Below are 23,816 nucleotides of genomic sequence, written 5' to 3' on the forward strand. Positions count from 1 at the left end.
AGATACAGAGGATCTAATTAGATTTCCTGTTAGCTACAGCAAGGCTAGGCGTGCGAAGGAAAATATATTCAAGAACTTGTATGGTACCTATGAGGAGGCATATTCTTATGCCCCTAGAATGCTTCATCAAATAGCAAGTGCTAATAGGGGGACTCAAGTTTGGCGGAGAGAACGTCCAAACCCAATGAATCCGGGTGAGCTAATCCTGGACCGCTTATTCTGGGCATTCGCCCAGACTATACAAGCCTTCAGGCACTGTCGCCCGGTATTATCTGTTGATGGTACCTTTCTCACTGGAAAGTACAAGGGCACACTATTGGTGGCGATTGCAGCGGATGCAAATAATCAACTTCTTCTTATTGCATATGCATTGGTCGAGACCGAGAGCAAAGATAGCTGGTTGTGGTTCCTGAGCTGCGTGAAGATTGGTGTCGTGAAAGAGCGTAAAGGTGTTTGCATCATTTCTGATCGCAACACTGGATTATTAAGCGCTCTTGAAATAATTAAGGCGTCGGAAGAAGAGTGGGGCTGGCCCGATCTAGAGGGAAGGTGGTGCATGAGGCATTTGGCAGCAAACTTTTACTCCAAATTCAAAAACAAGGATTGGTTCAAGTTATTCAAGAGGATGTGCATGCAAAAAACTGAAGCCAAAATGAATGCGATATGGGCAGGTATCAATGGTGAGATCGACCGCACGGCCTTGCCGCAGAGAGGAGACCGGAGGGGTCGTAGGACAGCCATAAATTTGAGCCAGTGGATCACCGAGAATTGCCCTCATTTGGAGAAGTGGGCGCAGGCTCACGACACCGGGGCTCGGTATGGAATAATGAGCAGCAACATGTCAGAGGTGTACAATGGTGTTCTTAAAGGGGTGCGAACACTGCCTATCACAGCCCTAATTGAAGAAACTTGGAACCGGATCCTGTCATACTTTGCAGACAGGGTCACCGTCGCCAAAGCACAAGTTGAATTGAACAAGCCATGGTCCTAGAAGATGCAAAGACATCTGGACGAGAAAGCAAAGAAGTCCCAAAGTCATGGCTGCAGAAAAGTGGACGCACTTAGGAATAAGTGGGAGGTCAATGTGCGAGCCAAGTACGTTAAGGGTCACCACAGAGGATCAAAAAAAGCAAGCTGTCACCCTTAGCTCAACCTCCTGTGAGTGCACTTGTAACAAGCCCAAGCTTGAGGGCTACCCTTGCAGTCATGTGCTCCGGGCGGCTGCTATTCAAAAAATCAGCGTCGAGCCATACATATCGCCGTACTTCAACATGTACAATATGTACAACACTTGGAACGGTGAGTTCTGGGCTTGGGGCATTGATATGAACTACAAAATGTTGTGGCCAGATGGGCCGAAATGGGTTCCGAACACCGACTTGATGAGAACCGCAAAGGGACAACGTCAGTCTAGGCGTCATCGCAATGACATGGACCATAGCCAGATGGGAGAACCAAGGCGATGCCGCGTTTGTAGGTGTCCTGGACATTCACGCAAAGACTGCCCGTATCGAGCCAACAACAACGCATGATGTTGATATATATGTACTCGCCATGTCTTATATTTCTACTCGTTATGTGTACTTATATTGAATTTAAATTGATTCTCTTTGTATTATTGTACTCCTGATGTTAACTTCAGATAATTAATGTAAATTGTATCTCTTTGTATTTTTTAAGTTAATTTAGATTTGCATTTGTATTTCTGTCTTCCTCGTAATTTATATTTGTATGTTTGTGTGTAGGTTATGGGTGAAGTGCCAGTGCTTTTGCAGGGGCCCCATGACGCCGGGCACCGTTGCCACCTATTTTTGAAACCAAATACTAAGCATGATTATCGGCCTTTCAGACTTCGAACCATAAAGAAAACATGGCCAATACACAATCATTTCCTTGCTCACCTTGACGCTTATGGACTACAAGGTTTTGCTAGGCTCACATCATGCGACGACCAAGTATGTTCGGACCCATCCCTTTTGACATCCCTCGTTGACCGGTGGAGACCTGAAACCCACACCTTTCACTTTCGTTTTGGGGAGCTTGCACCTACACTGAAAGATGTTTCTATGATCACTGCTCTACCAATTAGAGGTGAGCCGGTAGTCTCTCCACGAGTGTCTCCATCTTGAGCATTAGATATAGCAGCCCGTCTTGGGATGGAAATGCCAGAATCACAACGTTCTGGTAACCCTCGGGGCATCCCACTCGTCTGGCTTCGTGATAACTTTCTTAATTTATCTAGCTTCGCCAATGAGGAGACGAGAAAAAGACATATGTTTGCATATTTGTTGTGGCTCCTCGGGAATCTATTTCCAAATTTACATGGGGACGCTGTTGTCCCTGGTCTCATCTACATTGCAGAGAATATGGTAGATGAACCTTTACCCGAGCAGCCAAAATACAGCTTCGGTTCTGCCATGCTATCTCATACATACAAAGGCTTGTGTGATGCCACGCAAAAAACCTCTTTCGCACAAAAAGCTCCATTACTTTGTGTCGCCTATGAGTTTCTACAGTTGTGGTCCTGGGAATACCTCCCTGTAGGACGACCTCGTATAGTACAACCCATATACCCATATGACTTTGGCAAGGGTGCTAGCGCAACTATGGCCACCAGGTGGACAAAGGCACGGAAACGTTGGTCTCCAGATATTGCGAAAAATTGTTACCCTATGTACCACCAGCAGTTTGAGATACTTGATGAGGCAGAAGTCACATGGAACCCGTGGACTCAGGACCAGCTAAAAATGGTCTTTGATGCTCGACACTTCACACCAGGCATGTTGACCGATAGTGCATTCTGGCTGACTCACTGCAACTTATTGTTCCTGTGGTGTATTGAACCTTACAACCCAGAGCGTGTAATGAGACAGTTCGGTCTCTATCAAGAAATTCCACCACCTTTTCCCAGACGTATCGACGAGGAAACACATAAGTAAGATGTGACATCCCTAAATAGTTAGTGTCATTTTTAATTTACTAAACTCACACTTTGTTACATAATTTGCAGGCTAACCAATATGGGCAGGGGTTGGAGTTTATACGATTGGAGGGAAGAGAATAGTGAATGGGTACACAAGTGGACAAATGAAGCGCTAGCAGATATAGTGCGTCAACTTAGGTATATTTTATGTACATTATTTTTTTACAATGATTATACGATGCGTGAAGATGCTTTGCTTTCATCATAACGGTTTATGTAATTATTTAATTTTGCAGGCCGTACGATGGAAGTACAGATCAAGCGTACAAGCAGTGGTACTGCATGAACACACGTGCTAGCCTGGCCAGTCAGCCAGCTACTATACCAACACATCTCACACAAGAGGAGCAGGCGCAGAGACATGTTGAGCTGCATGCAGCTTACTATCGTGACCACCTGGTAATCACTTGTAACTTTTTTAGGTCCATCATTTCATAATCATTTGAACTAAATAACATCCAAATATTGTTCAGCTTGAAAATGTCAACGAAGTAGGGCAGATGGCTACGGATAGCATGCCAGCCCAGGGCCCATATCGCAAGACATTCCAGAAACTTTTGCAACAATTCGTGGCAAAGAAGTTCAGATGCGGTAGAGGCGACGACGTTGCCACTGGAGCATACATGCTGGTAGCGAGGTCAGCCAGACCGAGTGCGGCACCGTCGTCCAGACCGAGCGAGGCGCGTACGAGCCATGAGCAATGGGGGGAGGGTCCGAGTACTAGAACGACATTGCCACGACATGACTCATCTCTGCCACTGCATCGCTCTTCTTCGATGCAGCTTCGTCAGGGGCAGACATCTCAGGACCATGGCACGGGCTTGGATTCGATGCCCGAGAAGTTTCTTTCCCCTAACCCATATGCGTACACAGGATATGATGCATACACCCAAGGTGAGGGATCTCAGCCGTTTCTCTCCACGCGAGGGATCCCCATGCCCGAGAAGACTCGTGTACCAGATTTAAACCAGCACCAAGTACAATGGCCAGACAGTATAGGAGAGGGATATGCTCAGGTAGTCATGTTTACATTTCAATGCATTTACAATGATATCATATATTATCCTCTAACAATTTGTTTAAAATGTTTCTATGTGCAGGACACACCTGATGTTAATTGGGGCGATGAGAACACCCAACGCGGCGTCAACACAGGCCTCCGGGGAGCATCACATGATCATGGCGTCAACACAGGCCTCCGGGGAGCATCACATGATCTTGGCGACACGGTTACATCATTAGTTACAGAGTTCTTCGGAGGGGATGTTATTGGCCCATCTTTTATCCCCCCGGAGTCACAACCATACGCCTACAATTACGCTTCAGGTTCGCAACAAGGATTCGCGACTCCACCACCTACGCAGGACCCGCAGACACATGAAGCCGAATTGGAGTACGGCCACGGTCTTCGTGTGACCCGGCCACCTAATCGCTTGTCGCCTTCCGGTCGTAAGGAAAGGCCAGGTGGTCGTCGTAAAGTAGGGTGATTCATCTATGCACGTGCGCGACCCATTGTATCTATATATGTGTGTATCAGACTTTTCGATTTGAACATCTATGTTTGCTGAAATAAAAATGCACCAGTCAGGAACAATTTTTCCCGCCTATATCTCCCGCCATACTATCCCGCTCCACTCTTTTGCTTATGTTAGGCCGAAATGATTTTTTTTTTAATATTTTGGCTGATGAATACTGTGCAACCATTGCCCGTCTTAGACATTGAAAAAAAATATTTTCAGGCAACGCTTTCCCCTCAATATTTTCCCGCCAACGCTTTCCCTCCATATGTTCCGCCACCCGTTTCCCGCCACCCCCTTCCCGCCATATCTTCCCGCCACTCGTTTCCCGCCATATGTTCCCGCCAACCCTTTCCCGCCATACTGCACTCGTTCTTTCCCGCCATTTTCTCCTCTCTACCTATAAAACCCCCTTCAGACGGAGGTGGATAAGCATTCGAGTGTAGTGTAGTCGAGATGTCCCATTATCCTTTCGATCGTAGTTTTCACCCTGGGATGAGCAGGACTCTTCTGAGGCTAGCTACCGATTTCAGGATGGACAATAGGATAGTTCCATGGGACGAACTCACCGGTAGTGACACCATAATGAATGAGTTGGCTCACCAATTACGTAGGTCTGGGTGGCCTGAAAGGACCTATGAGGAGGTACGTAAAGAACTTTTTAGGTTGCGTGCAAGGTGGAAGAATGTAGTGGAGCCGAAGAGTGAAACTTTCAGAAGGACTGCAGAAAAGCATCCATTTTTATGGACTGAGGAGAGCGAGGATGAAGATGATATCTTCATGCCGCCGCTTCTGGGTGCTGCATCATCAAAGGGCAAGAGTTCTGCATCGTCTAAGGGCAAGAGTACTGCATCCTCGAAAAGCAAGAGTTCTGCATCGTCCAAGGGTAAGAGTTCTACATCCTCGAAGGGCAAGAGTTCTGCATCGATGGAGGATGACGATGATGCCTTCATGTAGTTTTATTCCAGTTCTACCGTTTAATTCGGATGTACTTGCATTATTAGTTTGTACTCTGTTATTGTAGGGCATTATGTTCTATCTTAATTTTATTTTGTAGTTGTTGCACGATGTTCGATATTAGTGGAGGGAAAGAAAATGCCACTACTTTATTCTTAAACTATATATTTTTCCATTACGACACGGCACAACTGAAAATAAGATACATTGTAGGAATATACCTACATTTAACTCCTGAAATAAAGCTACATTAAAGTGCAGAAATAAAGATACAAATGATTGCGGAATTTTAAATACTACCACAGGAATCTACTGAGTCCAGCGTGGATATTTTCCTTTTCCATCGCCAGCTTCTTCTGTTGTCTTGGCCTGACGAGCCCTTTCTTTCTTTCTCTGCCTCTCTGCCTCACGAGCCTCCTTTCGCTGTCGTTCCTGCTCCTCCATGCGACGAGCCTCTTCCCTGTTTTTCTTTCCCATTTCCTCAAAAAAACGGTGTTGCTCCGTATAGTATTCTTTTAACTCTCTCTCTTGCTCTGCTTTCTCCTCAGCTTCCGCCTTTCCGCGTCGCTCTTCCGCAAATAAACTATTCCACGCACGGCGACTTCTTTCACGAATCTCAGTCACTGCCCAAGCCGGCTTCTCCGTGTCAATCCAATGATAGTACATGCACAGAGGTGGAGGAGACTACAACAAGAAACAAGAATGTTACTAAAGAATCAATGAAAATACCAACAATATCTATTCGTGATGGTTAAAGCATACCGGAGGCTTGTCGTACTCTAAAATAGCTACGGCAGGATCTTTCTCATAATTGGCGCACATGAAAAACTTCATGCCCAACCAATCTGAAAAATCCGTCACCTCCTTCACCTTGCAAAGATCGCCACACCAACACCGCAGGACTGCCACCCCAGGAGGCAAACTTGCATTCTTCATTTTCCTCGGCCTAATGCTTTGATCCGAGCAAAGCAAACTCATACCGACTGAAAAAATGTGTTACACACTTTGCGCACTGGCGATTTCTAGGAGGGCTGGACGAGAGCCTCGGTGCCTCCTTTTATAAGCTCAGACGATAAATGATGGCGAGAAAATTAAGCGAGGATATTTACGATCCCTGTAGTGTCGGCACAACAGTTTCGCGTAGCCTCGGATTCCCAGTGCCATCGCATCCGCTGAGGCAAAAGAAGCAAAGGCAGGATTCCCGGGCGAAAGAACCAAAAGCGGCCATATTCCCGCGCGTCGGAGTCACAGCCATCAAGCTCGCTCCTCGAAATCAGCACCGTCTGCGCACTGTCGCGCGTGCAGCAACACAGGACGTGCCGCCTCAGCTAGTGGCGGCGTGGCCCACCCGCTGGGCCCGTGCGCAGCAGGCCTTGTCGGCCGAGTAGCGACAGCAGCGGCGGCGGCCGCCTCACCCGGTGGCGGCCGGGCCCGCCTGGCGCGGCCCGTTCCGTCGCGACACGCTGGCCTGTGCACGCACCGTTATACACCGGGCTGCCGCCTCCTGTTGTGGCGGCCGGGCCCGCCGCCTCACGGCGTGGCGGCAGGTGACACGTGTCGCTTGCCGCGCCTGCCGCCACTAGTGAGGGGGTCTCTTTTGTCAATTTCGTCCGCAAGGGGTCTCTTTTATCAATTCCAGTGGACAGAGGGTCTCTTTCGACAAAAAATCCAATTTCTTGTTGCGCTCCCAGGGCTTCGCCACCATATATAGAACAGGTCCAAGACGCGTCAACAGATGATCAGAAGATTTGGATCCTGTACGTGAAAGTCTACACTCTACACACAACACACGACAACCCACATGAATCGCCGTTACGTACTGCAGGGTTTCGTTTCTGACCAAGACGGCAACGTCGTTCTCAGTATACGGCTGTCCCTTTCCTCGAGCTATTTTCTCATGTCTCTGTCCCATGGTGTCGCGCGGAGGTCATCCTTCTCCTTGAGGCCCCTCGGCCGCCTATATAAACCTGGCGAGCAAGGCGAGTCCGGTATCTCTCACTACTGTCGCACACTCGCACTAGCTAGCTAGCACGACACACGTAGGCCAGGCTGCAAGCTACACAGACCGGCTAGCGCGCGGTATAAACAGAGCCAAGCTAGCTGTGGGTCGCGTGGTACGTACGGACGCGCTTTGCCATGGGGTTCATCGCCATCGGCGGCGAGGAGCTCTTGGTGACGCTTGCGCCGGTGGCCGTGTACTGGCTCTACTCCGGGATGTACGAGGTGCTGGGGAGCAGCAAGGCCCTGGCCAAGTACAGGCTTCACTCGAGGAGGGACGAGGAGACCAAGAACATGGCGACCAAGAAGGACGTGGTCATGGGCGTGCTCCTGCAGCAGGCCATCCAGGCTGCCATCTCAGTTGCGGTGCTCAAGGTTAGTCTCAAGTGCGTCTGAGCTGCATTGCATACGTACGCTAGGCTAGACTATGTGTATATTTGTACATCACCTTGAATTCATGTCTTCATCTTCTTGTTTTGCATGATTTAGTCGCTCAAGAAAAGAGAACCACCACACTCTTTTTTTTAAAGAGAAGTATCATCGACATGTTCCGTGTGTGTATATGTGGTTTCCCGTCTTCGGAAAAATCTTACACTAATAAGTATAGTTAACATCATTTCAAATGAAGACACCTCTTTAATTTTTCCAACGAAAATGAAGGTAAAATGAAGGCATGTACTTCTTGTAGGTGCATGGTTTCTTTTTCTGAAGTGTAAGTAAGAGACAAGAGCCCGCCTCCCCACAAAATGGATTCTCAAAGTTTTGTCTTGAAGTTTCACCAAATTTATACAAAAAATAAAATGGACTATGAATACATTTTCCATGATGAATCTGTCAATAATTATCTGGTATTAACACTTCAAAAAAAATTGATGTGGTCTATTTTACGTGAAGGAGGGAGTACTAGTGAGTTGAGCATTTTCCAGAGATGTACAACTATCTCAATTATTTCTTCCTTCGGGGAGATATACTATCTCGTGCGCTACCGGTGTATACCCCGAAGCTCAGTGTATTAAAAACCGCACAAAATTCCACACCAAAAATAAAAGGACGCTGATAACTGCCACACGTGTGGCATATACGACATGCATCCACACACCATGTGTGGTGTGAGTAGGAGGCAGCCCACACGGGCTGTGTGTGGGCGGACATTAGAATTGCGCATACGTGTGGGCGCGGCTACTTCGTGCCACACGTCCAACAAATACTACTCATCTTCACCCCGTGCGTGTGGCACGAAACAAAAATGCCCACACGTCCTGACACAGCTACGTTTGGTACCCCGCGGGATGACGATTTAGTTGCCATCCTGGTTGGCAGATGTAGTTATTTGGGATGGCAAGTGTAGTTGTAAAAGCATGGCAACTCTACCTGTTTTGGTTAACTATAGTTGACATGTCTAATTTATGATAGTTGTCGCGTGTAATCAAATCGTAGTTGCCGTGTGTGATTAACTACTTGCCACATATGGTCAAAACAGTAGTTACCATGTGTGTTTACCTAGTTGTCACGTGTGGTCCAACCATAGTTGCCATGTATTGTCAATCACAGTGTCCATGTATGTTTATCTGGTTGCCACGTACGCGCAACTGCAGTTGCCGTGTAGCAAAGAATCACAGTTGCCATGTGTGTGTACCGAGTTGCCACGTTCACGTAACTGCAGTTGCCGTATAGTAAAGAATCACAATTGCTAAAGTGTGTGTACCGAGTTGCCACGTTCGCGTAACTGCAGTTGCCGTGTAGTAAAGAATCACAGTTGCCATGTGTGTGTACCGAGTTGGCACGTTCGCGTAAGTGCAGTTGCCATCCACAAGATAGGAGTGTCGTGTGGACGAAAAACAGTTCGCCCACACGCGCATGACCTAGGTGGTGGTTGTGTGGGCGAAAAGCAGTTCACCCACACAACGCAGCTGGCAAACAGCGTGGTGCGGGCGTGTGGGCAAAATCTCCAACGCCCACACACCAGCCCCGTCCTACGTGCCACACCAAATCCACCTTTTCGTGTCAAGATTCGTACAAAAGACAGTGAACGGCGATCCGGACGTGTGGGCGAGTTAAGTAACGCCCACACGTGTGGGCGTTAGTGTTTTCGAAATAAAAACGGTTCGCACTACTCCACGGTAGTAAAGTAGCTCGCTCCCCTGACAGGCGCTCATACAAAATGCTGGAGATGAAGAATCAACTGCAGCAGCGAATGCCATATTGGCAGCCACCTGTGCCAAGTCCTGTTCACTTTGTGCTGCATGCATGCACACGCGGCCCTGTTCAGCATTCCTCGCCGAGTCGCCGACCGACAGGTCCGACACAAACGTGCATGGGCTGAACCAGCCGCTCATTTACGAGTTTCTGCATTCCGCCTGCGTACGGAACTCTCGTAGTCTTTTTTTTATGGTAATACGTATCTCATTCAAATCATAAAGAACAAAGTACAAATCACGTAAAGACCGACATGACAAAACTAGAAAGATAGCAGAACATCTCGAAGCTTAATACCAACGCTCGTCAACTGCCTTCGGCACCACCACAGCAGCCACCGAAGAAAAGAATGACGAATCACCACCTCATCCGAGCTCGACGCGGCTCCATCGCTGATAAGCAACTTTGCGGACCTCCAAGGTGGCTCACCAAAAGTGAAGCCCTTACCTTTGAACGAATCAGACCGGGGCAACACCCCGGACACGCCATCGAACTCCAGATCTAGCACCCCACCACGACTAAGACGCCGAAGGAGGAAACCATATCTGCCATCCACGAACCACGAGCCCAGTAGATATTCCGTCTTCCAGATGTCGTCGATGCAGACCACAATCTGCATCCGCTCCTGAACTACCTCCCAAACTCCACGTCGACGCTGGAGCAAACGTCGTCGCAACGGCGGAGCCCGAGGACACAGGCCCACCACGAGGATGTCGCCGCCGCCACACCATCCTTGCTTGAACAGACTGGTTTCCAAATCCATCCCCGACCATAGGACCGATGGCCTCGTCAAGAAAGGATCCGAAGATTCTTTATTTATAGTCGCCATCGTCGTCACCGAAGCAAAGACGATGAACAACCTAAAAGCCTAAACTATAAGGGAGTAAAATCGATCCACACGTGTGGATCCGGCGGCCCCCCTCACCACCGACGACCGAGGTCGCCGGCTGAGGGGAGCCACCGGAAAACGGCGTTGGAAGATTGGCCCTGGCGGCGGCTCGGGTTGTAGCCGCCAGGGACAAGAGGAAAACTGTGTCTTTAGAGATCGGAACTCTCGTAGTCGTAGAGTAGTCTAGTCGCGATTACTGCTCGTTGAATACGTATTAATCTGCTCTTGTAAAACTATACGTATTACCAATCGCTGTTCTTGTATATATTCAGCTGACAGGCGGTGAGCAAGACGGCGGCATCGACGTCAAGTCCGGAGGGCGGGGCCAGCCGTCGACGGCGGCGTCGTCGTTCCTGGACACGGCCGCGAGGTTCGCCGTGGCCATGGTGGTGCTGGACGCGTGGCAGTACTTCATGCACCGGGTGATGCACTCGAGCCGGTACATGTACCGGCGGTTCCACTCGTGGCACCACCGCGTCGTCGCGCCATACGCGTTCGCGGCGCAGTACAACCACCCGGTGGACGGCGTGCTCACGGAGACGCTGTCGGGCGCGGCCGCCTTCCTGGCCTCCGGGATGGGCCCGCGGGCCGCCGCGGCCTTCTTCATGTTCGCCACCGTGAAGGGGATAGACGACCACTGCGGGGTGCTGGTGCCGTGGAACCCGCTCCACGCCGTCTTCCGTGACAACAACACGGCGTACCACGACGTGCACCACCAGCTCGGCGGCGGCCGGCGCAACTTCTCGCAGCCCTTCTTCGTGATCTGGGACCGGCTGTTGGGCACGTATGCGGGCTACACCGTGGAGGAGCGCCATGGCGGCGGGCTCCAGGTCAAGATCATTAAAGATCACGCATAGCATACGCACGCAGTTGCGCTTGTTGTACGCCACGTACATTCTATGGCTGGTCTATGGTTTTACATGTAGCTTAGGTATGTGTCAATGTATGCCACTCGTGTATGTACCACTAGTGCAAATCGGTCCTGTTGAACATATAAACCCTCCTAGACTCGTAGTCACAACCGTTGCCTCCACGTCGCCTTTAAATCGCTATGAATAGTTACACCTCGCTCGTGCCATCGCCTGTAAATTTTGTGCCCCGCCGAAGGCATTTTGGTCTTTTTACGTGTAGGGGTGTAAATCGCAACGGCTCCCGTGGAGAAACCCTAGCCGTCGCCTGTCCCCGCGCGAGAGCGACCTAACTCGCGTCCTCCCGAGCCCCCTTGCCGCTGCCACCCCTCCCCTCTTCCCCGTGCCGGATCCGCCTGCCGCCGCCGCCAGCGCTCTCCTCTGTCCCATGCCGGACCCTACCTCCTGGCCACCACCTACTCCTCTCCATCAACGGCTCACCCCACAGCCCCTTCTCCACCCACGACCAATGGTTGGGGAGGCGGGGTCTTCTCGCTGGGGTGGAGGAGCAGGGGAGGGCTGGGAGGTCGACGATGGGGGAGCAGGGGAGGGCCAGGAGGCCGACGGCGGGGGAGTAGCGAGGCCGGCGGATGGAGCAGCGAGGCCCGAGTTCTAGGCGTCGCACACATTGCGGATGGGGAAGAGGCCGGCGTGGGGCGCAAGGAGCAGCAGGGGAAGAACGGTGGGGCTTCCATATCCTCTCTTCTAATCATGACTCCTGCGACCTCGCCACCGGTGCTCGCTCGGCTGGCGTATGGGGCGGCAGTCGGGACGTTGGCCCTCGGCACACGAACTCGAAGCCGATTCTAGATGACGAGCCCCGTGGTTGGTTTCTCCTACAATCTTCAAATCCCCTTTTGTTCATTCTCTTCCTCTCCTCATTTTTTTAGAAAAGGAGGATGACCCCCGGCCTCTGCATCTGGGAAATGCATACGGCCACTTTATTGATTATTCTTGAGGACCTTATAAAGTATTACAACAATGGCCTGAATTCACCATCTTGGCAACACATGCCGCTACTCCTATTCAAAATGATGAAGGGGTGCTAGCTGGGCCACTACCCAAACCACTCACCTAAGCCTAACATCAAAAGCCAAAAACCGAAACATATTCGGAAGCCCTAGCCGAGCCACATATCGGGTCTGGGGCACAATCCGGTCAGACGCACTCGTGTGTCGTCGCCGCCATCTTCCACAAGTCCGTCTTCAGATCATATTGAGGCTTCTACCTTGTCTGGCTACTCTGCCATCGACGTCACCATGACGCCAGACAGCAACCTCCTCCTGCGCGAGTCCATCTCCGCGCATCGGGCGGCGAGCCTCCACAGCGCCATGTCACCGACTTCGCCGCCATCAATGAGTGAGATGAAGTACCGCTCCACCACGTCATGTACAAGGTGAGGAAGGGCAAGGTCCCCATCGGAGACACGGCCGGAAGAGAAGCACCGCAGCCCCGAGACACTGCCTGGAGCTGCGATGCAGTAGATCAGGCGGGCCGCCACCAGGGACCAGACAAGCTCGCCATGCACACCCAGCATCCCCATGCCCAAGTCGGCGCCTTCAAGAAGGTGACGACGCTGTGGCGCCGCCGCCGCTTAGCCACCGGGGCTAGGGTTTTCACCCGGGCGCAGGGGAAGGGGGGAGGCAGGGGAGGTTTAGCCTTGGCGCCGCCACCAAGGAGAGAATGGCGTCCGGGACGCCATCGACGCCGTGACCGCCACCGGCGGCCAAGGGTTTCCCCCGGCCAAGCACCCTGCCGCCACCTTCGAACCAGCCACAACATCAGTAGGCGTGTGTACGTCGGAGATCCAGGCCGGCCGGAGGTCATGCATCACGAGCGGACCAGGATCGCCTCTGATCTGACGAGGGGAGCCTGGGGCCTCCCCGCGCCATGACCTGCGCCCACCGGGACCTCGCTGCCCGCGCAGCCGAGGGGAACCGGCCTACCTCAACGACGAGCACTCCCCACCGCTGGAGGAGCGCCGTCCGCACCCGCGAGGCCGCCGCCTCAGATCCGGACCCTCACCACCGAAAGGGAGCGGTCAGATTGGGGGGAGTGCTGGATCCAGCCAAGTCGCCCCGCCGCCACCATCCCGGGAGCCGGCGCCGGCTTCGCCGGCCGTTCCTCCGGTGGCGGCGAGGTGGGGAGGGAGGTGGGAAGGGTGTAAGGCCGCCCAATCTGGGTTCCCCCATCGCCGCCAGGGAGGGCGACGCGGGGGACGCGGGGGATGTGGGGGACCTGATGTCAATCAATGCTTTTCACTCCTCTCCTCATATCTCCCTCTGTTGTTTGTGTTCCTTCGATTTGCAGGGATTGTGTGAAGCAAATGTATGGGTGAGTTATTTCTTCTTGTGTGGGAGTCTCTTCCATGCTGGTATATTGATTCCTTGATGCTCTGTTCATGAAGCGATGCAGGCCGGCGGTTAGTGTATCAGCCTGCACACACGACAGGAGCGGCAGTCAGGTCCATGGGCGTTGCTTGGGGAGCAGCGGTAAAGTCAGGGGGTACCATCAATTGAGGAAATAATTTTCCATCTTGTGAGGTCAAGTTATCTATTTATCCTGATTTAGTAAGAATGCAGCTTTTAATTCAAACTAAATATAATCTGTAACCATGCTCCCTACATTTCGGTGGATTAGCACATCTGTATTTGTGTTATTAGGCTAGAAGATGGTGCAATACTAGACGAGAATGCTTTCTGCAATGATTTTGTCAACTTGGCTCATAGTATTGGTGCTTACTTGTATGAGGATCTGGTTTGCATTGTCTCTCTTAGATATCAAATAATACATGTCCTACAAATCCGAGATTCAGGCAGCCTTGTTGAGGTACGAAGAATCGGTGCATTTTGTAAGAAGATGATGAGCTATTTCTTTATTCACATGGCCAGGTACATGCAAATCTTTGTTCTTTTCAATATAGCTGGGTCTGCAGTCTGTACATGGGCTACATTCATTTTCTCATATGTGTTTCTACTGGTTCGCAGCAGCTACCTATTAGGCTTTTTTGACATACCTTTATTAACATGTTATCAGTTATACGATCACTTTTAGAGCATGTGTGCAACATTCCACATGGTTTAGTGAGACAAACTAATATCATTATAAATCTTTGGTTTACTATCCAATTCTCAAATTTTTATTGAAGATTCTTTTGTTCATCTCCTCTAATTGTTGTATGAAAATAGTGTTGTTTTACCCACATCATTTCTATAAAGCAAGTAGCCTTTGGTGGGTGTATCAAACCTTCATGTCTGCAGTCTGTCATTCTTGATCAAGACTAATTGGAAATTGTCTGATATTGAACTTGTTAAGTACGAAATTGATAATGGAGTTTATTCTTTTAGGCTGCACAGGGGAGTTCTTTTCTTCCCGGTATCAAGCAACGGTTGCTATCATTTATTTTCCGCAGGACTTGAAATGAGGAACCTGATCAGGCTTTGGTCACCATTATTGTGTACAGTGAATCTTGCACCTTTTGAATTGTTGAAACAAACTTATGCTTAATTGCTTATGCCCCTTTCTTTCTTGGTCGTGTGGTCTTTGTTGTGAAGGAAAATTGTTTGGTCTCGACTTGTTGGAAATAGTAATTTTTTATTTGCAGAGGGTCCAACATCTGAAGAAGAAATTTTATTTTCATTTTCAAGACTATGTGGATCTTATCATATGGAAGGACCTAATATATATACTTTCAAGACTAGCTGTATCGAATCACAATAGTATTGTGTAAACATAGTTTGTTGGTTCTGAACTTTTGCGGCACATAACCGAATTTTAGCTTTCAGGAATTATGATATTGGCCATTTCCACTGAACAATAGAAGGACACATGTAAGGACATATAGAAACTGAAGTTAACCTAATACCATAGGATATAGTGTGAGAATAGTACACCGATTCAGTGAGGCAAGTACTAGCTTGTTTCCATCCCTGTGATGAAAGTTAGTTTAGGTAATCTTGGTTATAAAATCATTTCCTTAGATTTTAACTTATGGTTGGGCAGAGATTGTTGTTTCACCTAAATATTTGATTATGCTTCTAAGTTATGGGAAATAGATAGAGTAAGAGGAAATGGGGCGTTGTTAGGTGGGACCTTGCCACGGTTGCCTTGGGTTTTGGCATCGAAGCTCGACTCTATATGGCTAGCCTTCCATGGTTAGATCGAGGGTCCCGAGCTGCAGGTGCGCTCTTCTTTTCATCTGCAGGTTATGAGTTATCTCCACCTCAATGCGATTTAGTTTGCGCACTAACTACTATAGGTTGCTTAATGTGTGGAGTGGTCTTCTTCCATATTTCTTCAGTTCAGTCATGTATTTCTTTGCGGCCATGTTCGATTCAATATCCCCTTTTGATTCTCACACGTTGGTTGCGACTTCTTTGTTTATGTTGGACTATTCTGTGAACTGCCATCACGACAGCTTGCTGAAAATAGTGTTGTTGGATGGTAGCCATTATTGGTACTACTTAAGTGCTTATCAGTTAACTTAGCTGAGCTCTACGGGCAGCCAAATGATTATTGGGTGATTTATTTGCAGTAAATTATAGCGTTTCTGTAGACATGATCACATGATAATGCCACGAGTGACTCTGGGCCACTACCAATAACAGGCTCTAATCTTCCCTCTTGTTCTTCACCAATCTTTTCTTCTCTAATTAGCTTAACTGATATGTGCTTAGTTATAAGTTTATGTCTACTATAAATCTTAAGCAGAGTGAAATATGGTGGTTAAGGAGTAGTGTTTGACTGTTTGTACATTTTTCCCTTGTTGTATGGCCTGTGAGTGAGGTCAAGCAGCAATAACTGGACAGTTAGTTATCTAGGTCTTTTTAACACATTCTCGGAGTGGTGATCAACGTGTTCACAAAAAATATACATTCAAATACTCTTTTTTCAGCATACCCCTGCCAAAAGGAAATGGTTCAACAACATTTTAAATGTAGCATTTGAATTTGTAGTCAGGTAAGGAAGTATAAAAAGAGGCTTTTGTTAGTTTTGCTTTTACCTAGGGAAATTTCGAGAAGCATACTGTCCAATTTTTCGAGTCAGTGAATAAATAGAGTACTTCTCCACACAGAAATGAATAAATAGTACTCTGTTATATAATTATTCATATTCTGTCTTTTCTCAGGAGCAGGATACAAATTGAAAGGCTTTTCTGTACCAGGCTAAACCAACTACTTGCATATGGAAGAAACTTCCATTCTATTTTACGTTCGACCGACGTGGATTCTAACAATTGATCCAGCGTATATGCTATCATAGCAGAATAAGAGGTATGATTCCATCACCATTATCTCAGTTTGATCAAGATGTGCGACTTGTCGTAAACATCTTAGCCTTCCTGGCCGGACGTGTTGTGTGTTAAATAGCTGGGTTGCGAGCCCGGATACGCGTACAAGTTGTTGGGATACATCTTGGAGAGAAAGAATACTAGAGATAAGAGAAGATAAAGATTACAAAGTATCCTAGCTAACTAACTACTCCACGGTTGATGATCCTCCTGGTTGGATGTGCATCTCCTTGTTATACACACAACAATATCCTGTTTGACACTCTCCCATAATCACAACTTCATCAAGTTGAGATTATGCTTGAAGTCTTCAAAACTTCTTGTGGGTGGAGCTTTGGTGAAACCATCCGCAAGTTGGTCTTGAGAATGAATAAACCGAATATCTAGGAGTTTATTTGCAACTCTTTCGCGGACAAAGTGAAAATCTATCTCAATGTGTTTAGTTCTAGCATGAAAGATTGGATTTGCTGATAGGTAGGTAGCACCTAGATTATCACACCATAGACATGGAGCTCTAGTGTGTTTCATACCTAGTTCCTTCAAAATTGACTGCACCCATATGATCTCTGCTGTTGCATTTGACAATGCTTTGTACTCTGCTTCTGTGCTGGATCTGGAAATAGTGGCTTGCTTCCTTGCACTCCAAGATATCAAATTGGGTCCAAAAATACTGCAAAATCACCAGTTGAGTGTCTGTCATCTAGACAACCTGCCCAGTCTGAATCAGATAAGGCACTAATAAGTGTAGAGGATGACTTGCTGAAATTTAGGCCAATGCTCAATGTACTTTTCACATATCTTACTATGGGTTTTGCAGCAGTCATGTGGACAGTAGTAGGTGCATGGAGGAACTGACATACTTTGTAAACAACAAAGGAAATGTTTGGTCTGGTCAGTGTCAAGTACTGAAGTGCACCTACCAGGCTTCTGTATGTTGTACTATTTTCTGAATTCAGAAGCTCTCCTTCAGCCAGAGACAATTATTCTATGCTAGATAAAGGAGTAGGTGCAGGCTTACAGCTTTGCAAACCAGCCTTTTTCACTAAGACCGTTGCACACTTTTCTTGAGAGAGGTGAAGGCCATCCTTGTGTTGCTTGACCTCAATACCAAGAAAATAATGTAGATCTCCTAGATCCTTGAGGGCAAATTCTGCACTCAAGTCCTTCAACAGTGCTGTAATTGCTTCATCAGATGAGCTTGTCACAATTATATCATCAACATATATGAGAACAAATATGAATATACTTGACTTGTTATAAATAAATAACGAAGTGTCAGACTTTGAAGGAACAAAACCAAGTGCTTGCATCTTTTTACTAAGGCGAGAATACCATGCTCTTGGGGCTTGTTTCAGTCCATATAATGCCTTATCCAGCTTGCACACATGAAGTGGTGCACGTGCATTTACAAACCCAGGTGGTTGTTTCATGTAAACCTCTTCTTCCAGAACACCATGGAGGAACGCGTTCTGTACATCTAGCTGACGTAGACTCTATCCCCTGGACACAGCAATGGACAAAATAAGACGAATGGTGACAGCTTTACAACTAGACTAGACGTGTCCTCATAGTTAATACCATACCATTGTTTTAAAGCCCTTTGCAACAAGTCTAGCTTTGTAACGATCAATGGTTCCATCAACTTTCCTTTTTATCCTAAAGACCCACTTACAGTCAATAAGATTTTTACCCCGTTGTGGGGGAACCAAATGCCATGTTCTGTTTTTCTTAAGTGCCATGATTTCATCATGCATTGCTTTTCTCCAACTTGCATCACCCAAAGCTTCTTCAAAAGTATTGGGTTCTCCTGGTTCACCTGTTGAACATACCAGCCCATATTTTGTAACATGTTTATAATCAATAGGTTTAATTACCCCTTGTTGTAGTCGTGTTCGACGCAGAGTAGCAACGCGAACATCTGTAGAGCGCTCCGGCACAGAAAATCCCGGGTCTGGATCGGGCTGATCCTCTCCTAATCCCTAGGAGGATCCGCGCGGGGCTCCATAACCAGCAGCATCACTAGGCTATGTTGGGGTCGGATCTTTTGTGGTCGTGGATCGCGGCGCGAGGGACGATTTCGCCGTAGAAGATCTGGGCCTGGGCGCATCATCATGGCCCAATGATTGCCTGGGCCCTGGGCTGAGTGAATCTGCCCTCGCGTCCGCCTAACGAGTAGTGGTGCGCCGCGTGTATACGCGCAGTTGGGCGTCTTGCTGGTCGCGGCCTAAGCCAGCACCGACCTGCCACCTATCGGGCGAGGAGTCGTGGGCGCGAGAGGAGGCGCTGCGGCCCGCCAGGTTCTGCTGCATGGCTGGTGCGGACTCGACCGCGCGCCCGCATGTGCCTGTCATGGCTGGCGCGACAGTTCGCTGCCAGGCACGGATCGCGAAGGATATCTGCTGTGCGACTGCAGCACATGAGCTGATACCGAGGAAGATATGTCCCCCGGGCCAAAACACATGAAATAAGGGACTGCTGCTCCATTTTCTTCATCATTTTCTGCGATTTTTTCCACCGCTATTTTCTGCATTAGCACAAGGCTCATGGAGACTATTAGTAGGGTTATTCAACATATGATCATCACAATTAGTAATACCCCCCTTGATCATAGCCAGAGAGATGAGATGGTAGGAGGAAGATTTCCTTGCGGAGTAGTGCACCGGCGTTAGGATGAAGATCCGCAAAGGGGAATTTGGTCACCAAAAACAACATCGTGTGAGATGTATACCCTACCAGTGGAGATGTCAAGGCACTTGACACCTTTGTGTTGGGTGCTATATCCAAGGAAACACACCGTTTTGATCTGAACATAAGCTTGTGATTGTTGTAAGGCCGAAGGTTTGGCCAACACGCACAACCAAAGACACAGAGAGAGGTGTAATCAGGTTTTGTGTGTAGGAGACGTTCCATAGGTGTTTCATTGTTGATGACACGGCTAGGTAACATGTTGATAATGTGGACAGCTATAAGAAAGGCCTCATCACAAAACTTGAAAGTCATGGAGGCTCCTGCTAGGAGGGCCAAGCCAACCTCGACAATGTGCCTATGCTTGCATTCGGCTGACCCATTTTGTTGGTGAGCGTGTGGGCATGATACATGGTGAGATATGCCTATGTTTTGGAAGAAGGAATTAAGTTTCTTGTATTCCCCTCCTCAGTCGGATTGGACAACAATAATCTTACTGTCAAACTTTCTTTCAATGAGTGCTTGAAAGTTTTGAAAAACTTGAAACACATCGGATCTTTTTTTGAGAAAATAGATCCATGAAAATTTGCTATAGTCATCGATGAAACTCACATAGTATGTGTGTCTACCAACAGAGGAGGGAGCCGGCCCCCACACATCAGAAAAGATCAATTGCAAAGGTTTGGTGGAGACACTAGTAGACATGGGATACGGTAATTGATGACTTTTAGCACACTGACATGAATCACAAATAGTTCCAATATTGCGCTCATCAACAAACGGGAGCTTATTTTTCCTAAGTAACTTTTCAACCAAAGAAAAAGAGGCATGTCCTAAACGATCATGCCATCGTGTGGACAAAAGCTTGATAGCACCACAAGCTTGTTTATTGAATCTTCTAAACTCCGGAATCAACAGCTAGAGCCCTCGAACACATCTACCTCGATAGTGAACTTTGTTCGTTGCCTGATCCTTGATCAAAAAGAAATAAGGATGAAACTCGAGGAAAACATGATATTCGATGGCAATTCTATGAACGGAGAGAAGATTTTTATGAGCACTAGGAACATGCAAGATTCTTTTGAGATGAATTTTACGACTATGGGTATTAAAAATTGAATGGCCAATGTGACGTATGCCCATACCTTCACCATTGGCCGTGTGAATTTGATCCTTGCCACGATATTTCTCCTTCATGGTGACCTTCTCGAGTTCGTTGGTGATGTGGTTGGTAGCACCGCCGTCAACGTACCAGTTAATGTCAATTTCATAGGAGCCATGGGCCGCCGCGACAACTTTTTCTTCATCTTGCGATGAGTCACCGTCATCTTCTTCGTAGAGGTACCAACAATCCTTCGCCATATGACCAGGCTTGCCACAAATTTGGCAGCGAGGCAAGTCCGAATGGGATCTGTTGGAGCCGCCACTGCCACCACCGCGACGCCCTTTTTTTGACTATGTACTGCAAGGCAACAGCCTCACAGTCTTTTATTAAAACACAGAGCCAAGGAGTACAAAGTTACAAGGTTAAGAGAGAGGAGGAGAGAGTAATACTTACAAAAGAAGTGGTTAGGGTAAGGAAGCTATCCAAGAGATTAGACTATTCCTATATTTACATTTGATTCTATGAGCTAAAAGAGAGATGTCCTGCAAAAAATTCCTCCTCCATGCCCTGAAAGAAGGTGATTCATTCCTGAAGATCTTCCCATTTCTTTGCGTCCAAATATTCCATGTGGCAGTGAATACTACCTCAGAGAAAAAAGGATGCCCAAAATCCCTCCTAGCATCAGAAGCCATGTCATAAGTGGTCTGGTTTGGTTGTGGATTCCATGAAATACCCAGGTAATTCCAGATACGCTGGCTAAAATTGCAAGCGAAGAAGAGATGTGTTCTGTCCTCATGTGATTTCAAGTGGCATAGAACACAAGTGTCATCCTGTATAATCCAGTGCCGTCGCTGCATCATGTCTCTAGTGTTTAGGCGATCCATCAAAAGGAGCCACCCAAAAACCTTAAACTTCAGAGTACAAGAACATTTCCAAATCCACCTAAATATGGGATCAACCACTGTGTCCGAAAAGCATGACAAATAGTAAATCCTGGACTGATATTTCAGTAAACATTCAGATGTTTCAGTAAACAATGTTGACAATGATGCTGAAGTTGCTATCTTCCAGCCCCCAATGGGTCCACAGCAACCTCCTCTTATGATTGGGCAAGTTCTCACCATCTATGGACCAGTTTTGCCGCCTGTGATGCAGTGGCAGCGTTCCTTCGAGAAGATGTTGCCTTTTATATGGTCTTCTAGCATCCCTCAGTTTGTTTTCAAGTCTGACATAGGTGCTTTGCTCAACAAGCATTCCTCTGAAGCTCTATGCAGTGGCCCAGTTTCCACTCTTAAACTCCTGCCTGCACATGAGTCCTCGATCAACATTTCTTCGGACGTGCCAAATGCTCCTGTTAAAAGGCCAGTTGCTAGAGCTCTCTGCTTTGATGATCTGGATGCCCCAGTTTCTGAAACATTTGAATTTTCTGCTGTGCCTGAGGTATCTTTGAAGAGGGCAAGGAAGTCTCATGCCACAAGAATTATTGTTGATACTGAGGTTCGGCGCAGTGCGCGCCTGAGCGCTCTTCGTAATGGCTACCGCAAAGTAACTAGTGGCATTTCTCCCAAGAAGTCTCATACTTTGAAGAAGCGCAAGACCAGCAGCTCCCAGTCTGAGAACACTCCTTCTGTGCCACCACCAACTGCTATTGCAGATCTTCAACGCATTGGTGCCCGTCTTTGCATTGCACCTGAGAAGATCTCCACGGAGAAGCTTGTTGCTGATCCGGCCAAGTCATGCAGCAGCCAGGGTTCTGATGATTAGCTACAACCTGCAGGGATCTGGTCGATGGCGTACCGTAATCGCCATTTATCTTTATTTTCTTGTTCAGAACTATGTGATGCTTGTCTGCTGTGTGGGTCAGTATGGGTCATTGCGTGGCCTATTTACTATGCTTTTACTTTTGGTTTGTAATGAATCAGACAAGATTTAAGGAGTGGAAGGTGTTATGTTGGAATGTTCGTGGTCTCAATTCTGAAGCTCGTCAGCTTGCAGTTAGGCAGAAGATAGATGAAAGTGGTTGTTCTGTTGTCTGTCTCCAGGAAACTAAATGCATGCAAATGGATCAGCGATTCATTAGGAAGTTTTGCTCGAGGCGTTTTGATAATTTTGTTTTCGTACCTTCTAATGGTGCGTCTGCTGGGATGGTGGTTGTTTGGAATTCATCCTTTTTCATAGGTTCTTTAATCGAGTCCAAACCTTATGGGATAATTGTGGAGTTTAAATCCAAACACACCTCAGAAACTTGGACTCTAGTCTCTGTTTATGGCCCGTGTCAAGGACCTGCCCATGATGAATTTGTTCAGTGGCTATATAATCTTGATATTCAGTTTGGTCAGAACTGGCTGCTTTTGGGTGACTTCAACTTCATGAGATCATTGGAGAACCGCAACCTTCCGGGAGGTGATGCTAATGATATCTTCTTGTTTAATGAGATAATTGGTCATTTAGGTCTTGTTGAGTTGCCAATCAAGGGGCGTCAATATACTTGGTCGAATATGCAAACCTCACCGCTCCTAGAACAGATAGATTGGTTTTTCACTTCAGTCACTTGGACATGTGAACACCCCAACACAATGGTTTTTCCTCTTGCACGCACTGCCTCTGACCATGTTCCGTGCGTAGTCTCGATTGCCACTTGTATCCCCAAGGCAAAGGTTTTCCGCTTTGAGAATTATTGGGTGGATTTGCCCGGGTTTGCGGACTGTGTTGCTAAGGTTTGGAATAGGCAAGTGGTCAAATCGTCGATTGCATTAACAATTCCGGCTAAGTTTAAGTCCCTCCGTTACGCGCTCAAGAAATGGCATTTAAATCTGTCTACAGTCAAAGCTTTAATTGCTGATTGTAATAAAGTGATTATTTTCCTGGATAATCTTGAGGAAATTAGGCCTTTGAGTTGGCCGGAGTTCAATTTTCGTAGAATTGTTACATTGCATCTTGAGGAAATCTTACATTGGCAATTTATCTATTGGAAGCAGCGTTGCACGATAAGAAACATCAAAGTTGGTGAAGAGAATTCAAAATTTTTTCATGCCATGGCTATGGAGAGATTCCGTAGGAATACTATCTCCTCGATCAAGTCTGTGTAGGGGGATGTGGTCACGGACCATCAACAGTTGGCGGGAATGTTCTGGGCTGATTTTAATCAGTGGATGGGCCAATCAAAAGGCATTCAGATGGGTTTTGATCTAGACACATTAATTACCCGCATTGATGGTCTAGAGGAGTTGTCTTTACCGTTCACTGATGCTGAGGTGGATGCGGTAATTAAGAATATGCCTACTGATC

General features: G+C 47.6%; 2 protein-coding genes across 2 annotated transcripts; both read left to right on the forward strand.

The window, feature by feature from the left end:
- The first annotated feature begins 2,606 nt into the window (after window positions 1-2,606).
- Window positions 2,607-4,470, forward strand: LOC119279569 (serine/threonine-protein phosphatase 7 long form homolog). Its single transcript, XM_037560770.1, has 4 exons — window positions 2,607-2,935; window positions 3,011-3,121; window positions 3,220-3,382; window positions 4,084-4,470. Exons 1-4 carry the CDS (start codon window positions 2,607-2,609, stop codon window positions 4,468-4,470), a joined length of 990 nt encoding a protein of 329 aa, XP_037416667.1.
- A 3,118-nt stretch (window positions 4,471-7,588) lies between these two features.
- LOC119281373 (sphinganine C4-monooxygenase 2-like) lies at window positions 7,589-11,397 on the forward strand. The gene is made up of 2 exons (XM_037561893.1): window positions 7,589-7,830; window positions 10,813-11,397. Exons 1-2 carry the CDS (start codon window positions 7,594-7,596, stop codon window positions 11,395-11,397), a joined length of 822 nt encoding a protein of 273 aa, XP_037417790.1. The 5' UTR covers window positions 7,589-7,593.
- The last annotated feature ends 12,419 nt before the right edge of the window (window positions 11,398-23,816 follow it).

The sequence above is a fragment of the Triticum dicoccoides genome, chromosome 3B (assembly GCF_002162155.2).
Source record: "Triticum dicoccoides isolate Atlit2015 ecotype Zavitan chromosome 3B, WEW_v2.0, whole genome shotgun sequence".
NCBI classification, from domain to species: Eukaryota; Viridiplantae; Streptophyta; class Magnoliopsida; order Poales; family Poaceae; genus Triticum; species Triticum dicoccoides.

Coding starts and splice junctions, on each gene's coding strand:
- LOC119279569 (XM_037560770.1), top strand. CDS start 2,607: ATGGCCACCAGGTGGACAAAGGCACGGAAACGTTGGTCTCCAGATATT. Junction 3,122..3,219: donor GATATAGTGCGTCAACTTAG/GTATATTTTATG, acceptor TTAATTTTGCAG/GCCGTACGATGGAAGTACAG. Junction 3,383..4,083: donor CTTACTATCGTGACCACCTG/GTAATCACTTGT, acceptor TTCTATGTGCAG/GACACACCTGATGTTAATTG.
- LOC119281373 (XM_037561893.1), top strand. CDS start 7,594: ATGGGGTTCATCGCCATCGGCGGCGAGGAGCTCTTGGTGACGCTTGCG. Junction 7,831..10,812: donor TCTCAGTTGCGGTGCTCAAG/GTTAGTCTCAAG, acceptor GTATATATTCAG/CTGACAGGCGGTGAGCAAGA.